At 38.3% G+C, this 11,394-nt stretch overlaps 2 protein-coding genes across 3 annotated transcripts; one reads left to right on the top strand and one right to left on the bottom strand.

Annotated features, from left to right (window-relative positions):
* Position 1: 1 nt before the first annotated feature.
* On the bottom strand, positions 2-2,237 carry LOC146324096 (guanine nucleotide-binding protein G(I)/G(S)/G(O) subunit gamma-5). Its single transcript, XM_084723368.1, has 3 exons — positions 2,021-2,237; positions 1,700-1,850; positions 2-327 (listed from the first exon to the last, which is right to left on the bottom strand). The coding sequence occupies exons 1-2, from the start codon at positions 2,099-2,101 to the stop codon at positions 1,725-1,727; spliced, it is 207 nt and encodes a 68-aa protein (XP_084579494.1). The 5' UTR covers positions 2,102-2,237; the 3' UTR covers positions 2-327; positions 1,700-1,724.
* spata1 (spermatogenesis associated 1) lies at positions 1,748-11,359 on the top strand. 2 transcript variants are annotated; one of them, XM_084723364.1, is made up of 13 exons: positions 1,748-1,878; positions 3,719-3,804; positions 3,904-4,010; positions 4,617-4,734; positions 4,955-5,008; positions 5,849-6,263; positions 7,353-7,518; positions 7,623-7,683; positions 7,933-8,050; positions 8,934-9,059; positions 9,218-9,393; positions 10,197-10,295; positions 10,852-11,359. In XM_084723364.1, coding segments are annotated over exons 1-13 (1,677 nt in total). In that variant the 5' UTR covers positions 1,748-1,877; the 3' UTR covers positions 11,002-11,359. The 2 variants fall into 2 exon arrangements, with proteins under 2 accessions (XP_084579490.1, XP_084579491.1); XM_084723365.1 differs by having other exon boundaries at positions 1,770-1,904.
* Positions 11,360-11,394: the final 35 nt, after the last annotated feature.

Genomic DNA, 11,394 nt, shown 5'->3' with positions numbered 1-11,394 from the left:
GTTTAAAATGTGGAAATATCATTTATTTACTCTCAAAATTAGGCATGAAAAATGTACAATTCAAAAGGCACGTGTGTGTGTATGTGTTGATATGGGTTAGTTACTAATAAAGCAACAAGGTTAAGACATCTATTGTGCCACATAAGCACTTGGAAATGTTTCCGTGTGAGATTTTACAAAGGCAAAAGTAAAAAAAAAAAAAAGAAACAAAACAAAATAAAAGTTAAGTTAGTTGCTTGTCCCCAAATTCCTAAACACTCCTGAGACAATTCCAGTCCACAGCACAGGTCCCGCAGTCAGGGTCCACAAGGCACCAATGTCCAAAACCTGCAGGAACATAACATACATTAGTCTCAGGGGTGTCATACCGATCCTGACACTAATATTTTAAGTGTAAATGCCTTCATTTGCTAAAAAAAGGAATAAAATGCATGATACACAAAGTCAAAGATGAAATTGATAATTATTATTATTAGTGACAAACTTATTGTGACAGTCCTTGTCTGAGCTAAAAAGCATCTTACTCAAAAGTTGCAGCAGAGCTGTACAAATCAGATTAGCTCCAGCAAGTTTAATTTAGAGTTTATGGGCTCTTTCATTACGCTTAAAAGTGAAGCATAATATCAGCTGTGTGATTTATCCAGGTGGTGCAGACAATTGTATCCATGATAAACATGTAGTACTGGTTTAAAAGCAGGTGCAAAATAAGTGAGTGCTGGAGATTCACAGGAAAACAGTGTTGCACAATCTCCCAAACAATGTAAGTGAATGGTGGCCAGTTTTCAAATGGAAAAAAGAAAACAACAAGGTAAAATGCGTCTGTACTGTTCATCTGTTCTGACCCAAATCTCCTAAATCCCCAACATACCACTGACTTGTGCACACACACCGTCACAACACACACACACCCAGTTCAGACGGTGTGTATGTGCACTTGACTCCAAGCTAAGGATCTACAGCAAAGATTTGGACTAAAAACATGGTGTAAATGACGTCTGTTAAGTCAACTTGGATTGGATTACACCAGACAAGCGGTATTGTGGCATTTTATGGTTTTTTTTTGGACTGTGTCCAATTAAGAACTGGTCACCATTCATTTTAATTATTTGGGAGATTCTGCAACGCTGTTTTCCTGTGAAACACCATCAGCTAAAAAAACAAAAAACAAAACCTAAACTTGACCTAGTTAATGACTGAATTTAAATTTCTGGTTCCCTTTAAGTGTACAATGACATTTCAAATTCCAAAATGGACAAATAGTGATAAAGTAAATAAATTGCTAGTTTGTTATCTAAATATGTAATTATAAAACCACATTTTATACTTAACTCAACACCCACAAGCTTCCAAATATCATACATGGCAGAATTACATGGAAAAGTGTAAAAAATTATGTAAGACGGTTTCCAATCAGCGCAAAGCTGACAAATCGTGATTCAGTGCCCAATGTCAACATGGACGGGTCTTATGGCAATTTAGGGATGAAATCGGGAATTTTAATGTTTAAAACTTAAGTCGAGACTAATAATATCGGGCCGTCTCTTTACGGTTCAACAGTCTAATGTTTCTCTATGTTACTGTAAATGAGATCATATAATGGTGGGTGTGATGGGTGTGATTGAAAGCAGGTGTGAAAACAGTGCTCGGGCTGAAAAGTTGTGATCTACTGAAAACCACAGCGTAAAACTGAGTTACTCACAGAGGCAGGGGTCGGTGTGTCGGTGCTATAGGAAGGAGCAGACTTTCTGCGGTCTAAACGGGTTGTTGGAGGACGACATGCCGGTGAGCAGAGGGTCCTGCTGGGCGTTCTGGAGGCAGAACTGCTGCAGGTCCGCTGCGGCCTGGGACACCTGTGGAAATACAGCCGAGCTCCGAAAAGTTAGCTACTCTTATTTTGCTAGCAGGTCTGTAACTTAAATGAAGGGCTGGTCCGTTGGGTGACACCATCGGCATTAAAACTGACAGAAAATGGCAACAAATGAAACAATACACGCCCTAAGTCGTAACGTAGCGGTCGCACCTTAACTCTGTTAATGCCAGCTTCAAGGCGTAACTGCTGAACGAGTTTCTTCATCGCTATGATGCTGGATGATCCCGACATGGTTAAGATTTTGAGGGAGTGTAGGCTTAATAACGACGAATATAAAATTGTTACAAACAATTCGTTGTTGGCAGCGTTAGCTTGCTTGCTAACTACTTCTTCCTCATCACCGAGTTTCCGGTTTTGTATGGTGGGAACCCTAGATTTGCGAAACTCTCGCGAGATTTGTTTTTATTTATTTATTAAGTATTTATTTTCATACTGATTATGTACTATAATGTGGAAATGTAGAAGTTACAGTCTGGGTGGACTTAGAACAAAAACCACTTGGTTAAACTCACAGAAAGAATCTGGGTTCTGTTAAATTGATCACTTTCGCGAGATCTTGTGCGTGTCTAGTTTCTCCTCTGGACGTGTGTAACCCTTGATTTGCGAAACTCTTGCGAGATTTGTACACGTTTTTATGATTGTGGACACTTTTCACAATAATTATGATTTATAATGTGAAAATGCTCTGGTTAATATCTCGGTAGGTTTAGGGACAAAAATAATTGGTTAGGGTTGGGAAAGATCACGGTAAAATTGATCACTCTCGCGAGATGTTCGTGAGTCTGGGGTTCCCTTCTGGGCACGACCGTGTCCGATATGGCTGCCTTCACGGGAAGTTCTTAAAGTTAGTATTTTGTATTGGACTGTTTTCACATAACCTATTTTAGATGGAAATCACAACAAATGACAATAGGTACACGCTAATGGAAGTAGTCCCGTTTTAGCTGGATATTTACTGAAATATTCACGCTTTAAATTCAGAACAATGGACGGAAAAGGCACAGTTTTGAGTCACATTATTTGTACTTCGGTTAATGTGTTTGTCAAATATTGTTTTATACACATGTATGCACTTTGATATCGACTGTTGACGTAGTTTATGTTGTTTCGTTGCTCTCAACATGGCAACGCACGGCTGAACGTTACACTTTAAAACAATCTCACGTTGAATATATTGATTACGACAATTTGTGGTGTGTCCGAACGTCGCAACACATCAACAGAAATTGCGGCCTTTAGTGGTTAAAATGCATCATCACACTGGACGCGATACACGAAAAACCTGAACATAAAACTCACTGCAATCAATATAATGTGTGGTTTTTATTACATTCATCTGTTTTTCATGCAAAAGCTATAAATAATATTAAAAATAAATTATGATGTGTCAGTAAAACCAAATTTAAACTCACGTGTCGCCTTGATTTAGGCTACTAAAACTATGACGTGATTTCCTTAGTTCAGATTATACTTAAACACAAAATTATGTAAAATAAAATAACAGAAATAAGTTTCCTTGTGTAACAGCAGCTCCATTTGCAACCGTAAAGAAGACTTTAATTATAACATTAAAAAATGCATGAAAAGAGTGAGTATACAAGCTGATAAACCTGCAGGACAGTGTCAACACTGATGACCACAGATGAAACGAGCTACTGTTTTTTTCCTGTTACAGTTGTCATCATCAGCACCAGAGCAACCACTGCTGGCACTCTCATAAAAGAAACTGCACTGGACCACTGACTGTGTTTGATTACACCAGTTTGTTACTTGGCAGTCCACGCCTTCACAGCACTAAAAAACAAGGCATCCTGCAAATAAACCTAACGGATTTCTACCCTCTGTCAGTGTGTTTCTGTGCTGCTGGACTGATAATGGAGCTGTCCTGTGAGTCAGTGAGGTATCCTGTGGACAGAAGACCAACCAGTTGTAAAGTATGAATTAATACATCAATGCAAAATGTCTTTGTGTGCAGGAATTTGAACATTTTAGAGTGAAGTAAACTGCGTGTACTTTTATTTGTATGTGTTTAGTTTGTGGAGCTCCACGTGCTGTATGTGCCAGATGACCAGTGGGATGTGAAGCTCAATAAAGTCCCTGCTGAAGCCATAGAGAGCTTCATATCTGCCGGCTTCATCAGGTGAAACTGCTGGAAATGTTTAATTTGACTCAAGACGTCAAACTCAGAAGAGGATAAGAATTTTATTTCATTGTAGTCCAGTGCTGTAGTAGTAGTATCTATTCTGTAAAAGGGTAGTTTAAAGACATGCAAATCTCAGCATTCTTGAGGTAATTATTTTGCTAAGAAAAAAAAAAAGAAAAGAACATTTCAAGGCAACTGTCTTCACTAATATTTTTAAGTTAAAGTCAAACTCAAATTCTTATATTTTGAACTGAACTAAAAAGGTTGTTGATCAATAATCTTTTGATAAACTAATTAACTCTTCTTCTCCAGATAAATTTGAGTTTACTCCAAAAGTGAATTATCTCAACAAAATATTATAGGTAAGAAGAACTTTTTTTCCCCACTTCAAAACTTGAGTTTGAGTTTGATTCAAAACTCAAAAATTTAGTGAAGGCAGTTGCCTTGAAATTCTGAGTTTTCTCTTTTGTTTTACAGTTCTGTCTGGGTTTCTCTTGTGCTGTCAAACTGCAAAAGTAGTGTGGAAACATTCAGTGTGTCATGTCATATGTTGTGTTACACTTCAGTCATCTAAAAACGTCCTTTTCATCACTGTGTTGTCAGAGTTTATCCTGACATCACCCTGAAAACTCTGAGGAGCGAGCTCGCAGCTCTTCTTGGCGCTGAGAGGAGCGTTGACAAATTCTCCTTCCTGAAATGTGTGGGGCGCAGTTTGGCACTGGTGAGAGCAGCTGGCTGTTTACTGTGATCCTCTATAGCTGGTTGTGTTTTACTGGGCAGACAGCAGAGAGAAACAATGCAGACACTTTGATTAACAGGTTCGCTATTCAAGCTGTTACACTAAAGGGTGTAAAAGTGTTTGTGTGTGTGTGAAAGACAAAGTGAGCACACAGATTTCACTGCCATGTCTCTTACAACAACTAGATTCTTTGCTTTTACAGGTCAAGAGCAAACAGGAGAGGGACCTGAAAGTGAAAACCTTCGCTCCACCGTATGTACGTACACTCCAGGTTCTGTATTTTTATTTAGCAGTTTTTTTCCACTTAAGTTGTTGAATTTTCCTTTGGTGTAACTTCATATATCACTGAAGATTAAGAAGTCAAAAAAATGTCATTTTCCTACGTTTTTAGTGATATAAAGAATCAAAAACAGGATGTCTTAAAACTCCTCCCAGACACAGCAGGTGGATAATGAATGTTGTTGCCTTAAACAAAAAACAGGGAGTCACCTCTACTTGTGTGACTATTAGTTTTAATTACATTCTCTTGGTTAAAGTTGTCACAACAGAGACATCTCAAACAATGTCAACTTACTTAACCAAATTAAAAATGACACAGCTGGCTGAGTGACACTCAGTGACAACAGTCACAATGACAAAAAAGATGCCACAAAAACACCATACATGTACCACATGACATTATGTCAACGAGAATTATTCTGGACACTGTTATGAAGGCGTTTGGCAGTGTAATAATACTTTGGCATCTTTTGTGTCATTGTGTCAGTTGTCATTGAGTGTCATTCAGCAGTTATGTCATTTTTTAATGTAGTTAAGTGAGTTGACATTGTTTGAGATGTCTCTGTTATGACAGCTTTAATGAAGACAACATATCCGGTCATAAACATGCAATGGACGGCCTAATTATAGTACACAAGGAAACTATTTAGCTTTATGGGTAAATGTTAAATTAAACTATCATTAACTATTTTGACAGTGGCTGTCATGAGTCCATCATAAGTGCTCTGCACGATCTACTGATCCTTGTTTGTCGGTAATACTTAATCCTTATGTACCAATTAATCCTCACTGATGTCTTGTTGTGACCTGTGTGCAGGCCCCACAGCCAGAGCTTTACCTGCTGCCAGCTGCTGCAGAGAACGACAGCAGCGTTTGCTCTCAGTCTCTCAGCCCAGACACCAGCAGCAGCTCCCCAGACCACCAGACCTATTACCACCCTCCCAAGACACGCAGCCTGCCAGCAGGAACAAAGGAGCCTATTAAATTTCCCCTCATTCCCCAGTGTTCCCATCAGCCACCTCCCACCCCCAGCCTGGAAGACGAGGAAGAGGAAGAGGAGGAGGAGGAGGATGACGAGGAGGAGCAGAGCTATAGTTCTTCAGAGGCAGAAAACGAAGAGGAGGGTCTCTCGTCCAACAAGTTGGAGTGGACAGAGCGGGAACGTTGCACAAGGCAGCCCCAGAATCAAAGAGCAGCACAGCCTGTTTCACAGAATACAGGTAACATTAAAGGTACAGTACTCAAACTATGTTGGTAAACAAGCTCCCTCTAGAGGAGGAATCTCAACATTTTTTTAAAAATGAAATAAATTAATTTAGAGTGATGCAATCAGAATACTACAAAATTTAGATCCCTGAAATGTATTTTAAAGCTAGAATATGTAACATTTTCTTAAGATGTCTAGAAATGCTAGACGTGTTACACATTTTGTTAAGTTGTTGACTTACTGTACATGATCCCAAATGTTCAAACCCAGAGTTATTTACTCAGGGTTGGTAGCCTTTGCTTGCTGGTTGCTATGACCTCTAGGAAAACACAGGATACCTGTGAGTTATTATAGATGCCACCTTATCATTGGACTCCTCATGTAGAAATTATTTGTAAGAAAATACAACACCGTATTTGCAAAGGTTTATTGTAGGCAACTGGACTTGCTTAGGTTCTTGAAGACATTTCGCCTCTCATCCAAGAGGCGTCACAGATATTCACTGTTTTACAACAGATCCTGTCACTCTTCTCTCCCATTTCTGCTGCCTTAATTCTGCAGGTCATTAAAAAGTCTTTAAAAATCTAAAATCCAATAATATTTATTTCAGGCCTTAAAATGTCTCAAATATAATTTTGACAGGTCTTAAATATTGACTTATGATGTTAATGCTATAAAGGAGGACTTTAGCCTCACTTTTAAATGTGTTTTGGTGGACAAAATGTAGGAATACTGATACACTGAACCAATACCCGTTAAAGCAAACTGCGAATGTACTTTTTGCCAGTATGGATGTGAAATAGGTCTTAAATTGCATTCACAATGGTCTGAGAAAATGTAACTTGTTAAAACCTGCAGAAACCCTGATATCCTCGCAGGAAAAGAATCATCACTGAAAAGCCCACAAACACAAAATGAGTTTTTATTTGTTTTAATGTGAAAAAAGTATAATGTAGCTTTTATAATATGGTCAACCTGACACATTTGCATCAGTGGTAAAGGTTTGCGGTACATTTGGCAGTCCAGACGTATTAATGACATTTTTAGCCCTTTTTGAAGTAATCTTACGTATCTCACATCAACACACTAAACTTTTCAGTTCTTACATCTACAGTTTTACAGCGGTGTGATGCTGATTCAACTCAGCTGAAGGACCTGCCAGAGAGAGAAGAAACCTCCAGAGAGAAGAAACCGCACCACAGACAGAACAGAGCGGCCAGAGATTCAGGAGTAGGCCCGTCTCTGGAGGACAGAGATTCAGGCTTCTCCCTCACAGATGGGTACTGAACACCAAGCTGAGGCAGGACTGAGGGCCACGTTTGTACTCTGCAGTGAAAATATGTACCACTGCTGATGGTTGTTCTGACACTGTGTCTGTTTGCAGGCTCGGGAAATCAAAAGAAGCACATGCACTGAAGTCCATCAGGAATAAACCAACAAGTGGTGTAATGTATAGCATTACATTTTGATAAAAGCAATGTCTTCTTCAGTTTTTAGACAAAGGCGCTGTTGAGGGATTTTCGGGATGTTTCTTGCAAGTTGTTTGGTGCAGTGATTAGTCTAGTTTCCACTGCCAGCAGGTGGTTTTAGTGTGTGAAATCTTTGAAGTGAGTAAAGAGCTGGATTACATTTAAGTCCATGAAAGTCCATTCAGAGAAAGACTCATGTTCTTGTTATTTATTGCTTGTGTTAAGGTGACAGAGAGTCCATCGACGTTGTCTCGGCCCGTTCGGTGCACCTCGCCCCCTCCAGGTCTACACTTGTCCACGGCTACTCAAACAACAACTGCCTCTCCTGTCTTTCACACAAACAGTAAGCTGTCACTTTGGGCAAATACCAAGGATTTATTAATTAACTGATTGATTGATTAAATTTATTTGATGATAAATACATATATAACACTGCACCTCAGTCATTACATACATTAAAAATCACCAAGGGTAGAAGATTTGTGTGCAGGTTATTCCACTGTATTGCTGCACTGTACAGACATGTCTTTTTGCCCATTGGGCTTTTGAATAGAACCGGTATGAAGTCTGTCAAGGAACTTTTTGTAAAGTAGCTATGATTGTCCCCTAAAAGTGAGAATTAATTAAGTACTTTGGTGCCATATTATTGACAATTTTGTAGGTGAGCAGCATCTTAATATACATGAGTCTTTTTTCCACTGTCAATCAGTTAAGCTTTTTAGAACGAGCATTATCACGATGTGTTCATAGATGGACTTTTAATATGACCCTCAATTTATTTCGAGCCTTTTGTAGTTTGTTTCTGACGTGTTGTGATAATCTGGAATACCAGGAGATGGCAGCATAATCAAAATGACTTTACTCTAGAGCTCCAGCTAAGAGTTGGGAGGTCTAGAAAAGTAAAGTGTTTCTGGGTAGAAAGTTAAATGTTAAATTAACTTTTAAAGCCACGTTTTCAGCTGATAAACATCATTCTGAAATGCAAAATAATTTACACCATCTTTAGCAGTTATATGGAACTCTCCAACTCTGATCTACTCCTCTATGGTACCACACATCCCATGATTCTTGACTCTGGACCCACGTCAGGGTCAGCTCATTATAACTAATGGAGATGCTGTAGATCCAGCATGATGATACCACAAGATTTCCCACCCACCACTTCTCTTAATGATCATCTCTTTTTTTTTTTAAAAAACACAACTGACATGGTTTGTTTTTGTTAGGAGAAGAACTGATTGAGGAAATCAAGCTGGTGAGGGAGGAGAGGAAGCAGCTGGAGTGGACGAGGCAGGAGCTGCTCAGAAAGGGGAAAGATCTGTTGGCTCAAAACAGACACCGCAGGAACCAAGGTGAGCAAAATATACTGTCAGTGAAAAGGTAAGATTTTACAAGAAATCATTACACGGATATATTGGTGTTGTAATCTGAAAATTAACAATTTAAAGTAAAAGTAAAAAGTTAAAGACTGAGGAAAAAATAAAAATGTGACTCCTATGTTTTTGGATAGCACGTGACAGTTGGAAGAAGAAATATTTTGAAACCAAGAAGGCCACAGCACCACTGGAGGAAAACCTGAGAAACTTGCGACAAGAGCTGGAGACGTTTTACAACAAACTCTTACACCAGCTCCACGCAAGAGATAACAGAGGGAAGCCAAGGCGACAGGGCAGATCTTCCATAAAGGTAAAATCAAATTTATCTTGAATTTATGTACTATATCATCTGTTTCACTTAATATCAAAAGGTCTGATTGGTCAATTACAGCATTCTAACGCCAAACGTTATTTCTCTCTGGAGGAGCAATAAAGTATTTACTTTAAAATCAATAAAATCACTTTTGCATCACCCTGTCAGGGTATATTTTATCATAATGACCTGCTCACTATACATTACCCCTTACATAGTAACTGGTTAATAGTGCGATATTATCAATGAGTATATCTGGGTACTGAAATTTATGTAACAGGATAATACATAAGGGGCCAAAATGGTAATAATATGGAAACACATTTAAAGATGTACTGAGGCAAAACTAGACAGTAATAGTATAGGACCTGCTGGCTATTACTTTGGTAATTACATGGTATTATTTAATTATTACCTTTGTATTATCAACTATTACCCCACTATTACCATGTTATTACCAAGCTGAAAAGTATGGTCCACTAAAATGGGATATATTGAGTGATATTTGGAATTGTCAATATATCTTTTTCACAGTAACCATTTGGACTTGTCGGAGGAAATAAGTGAGGATTAATATCGTGGCTGAATTCCATTTAAATGTCACATCTCATAATAGTGTGGCAAAAGTGGAACCCCTGTGCTTTCCTGCAATGTCACAATGTCTGCTGTGAAAAAGGTGTATTTAAGAACTTAATATAAGTAAAAAAAAAAAAAAAACACATCTGAAAGCTCAATGTATAAGTATAAAGGTCATGTAATTAATAATCAGTGATTAATGAGTGGAAGATTTTGACTTTCAGAATGAACTCATCATTCAGATCATGACAGAGTGTCATGAGATTGACAACCTGAAGAGGAAGGTGGAGGATGCCAAGATGAAGCTGGTGACAGAGATAAAGGTAACTGAATCCATCAAGCTGTTTCTATGACCTACAAACGTACCAATTGTAGAACAAAGGAAGATGGTTAAGAGACATATTTAGAAAAAATGTACATTTCTCTTTTCAGCATCCTACAAATATTGGTATATGTGCCAACACACGCTGGATAGTGCAATTATTCTATGATAAACTATATACTGTGAAATAAGGATATGAATAATCAATCAGCATATTTGAACAGTAATTTATGATAGAATTTTTGATTATTATTAAAAGGCTAGTTCACCCAAAACTACTACTCACCCTCCTGCAGACCATCGTGCAGACTGCAGGTCAAGTTTAGTTTTTCAGTCCACAAATCACTAGTGGAGTTTCACAGGAAAACAGCGTTACATAATCTCCCAAACAATGCAAGTGAACGTAGTAGTTTCCAAACATGCTGGAGGCTGATATCAATATTTAATTTTAAAGCTGTTATTGGCCAACACCGATGATATGCTGGTATTATCGTGCATCTCTGCTTTAAATGTTAACAAACCATGTTAGTTATTTTTTCCATGAATGTGCCATGTAGTTGAGGAAGCAGGCTGCCACAGAGCTGAGGGCGCTGAAGGCTGAGCTGGCCCAGAAGAAAAGCCAGTCTTCTCATCCTGGTCCCACAGCCTCTCTGGACTTTGGAAACACCACACGGGCCAGACCACAAGTTCAAAGCACCTCCATCTAACTCAGTAAACTGTGAAGAAGACTGTTGTTGTTGTGTGTCCCATCTTCCAAGAGAAAAACTGAAAAAATGATTATACAGTTTATATGTTGTACATTCTATATGTCTGACTATTTTGTACTTGAGTTTTGTATTTTTGTGCTGTTGCATTTTCTCCATTTTATTACTTCTTGTGCTGTTTGATGTGGTCTGATTTGTTCATAATGTCGACACTGTTGACTTCTGTCATTTCTCAGGTGCTGTAAGTTCATTGCAAAGGGAAGAAAACTAAACTGCAACTTCAGTTTTCACAGATTAATCAGAAACTGTTTTATTTATGAAAAATATAAAGTGCAAAGATTTCAGTAAGCTCAATCAAAAATTCTGTTTGTGTATGTCACCTTAAAATGACTCGTT

This window comes from Lutjanus erythropterus, chromosome 7, assembly GCF_056507025.1.
Source record: "Lutjanus erythropterus isolate fLutEry1 chromosome 7, fLutEry1.hap2, whole genome shotgun sequence".
NCBI classification, from domain to species: Eukaryota; Metazoa; Chordata; class Actinopteri; order Lutjaniformes; family Lutjanidae; genus Lutjanus; species Lutjanus erythropterus.
The sequence above is the reverse complement of the archived record's forward strand: the minus strand, read 5'-3'. Positions and strand labels throughout refer to the sequence as shown.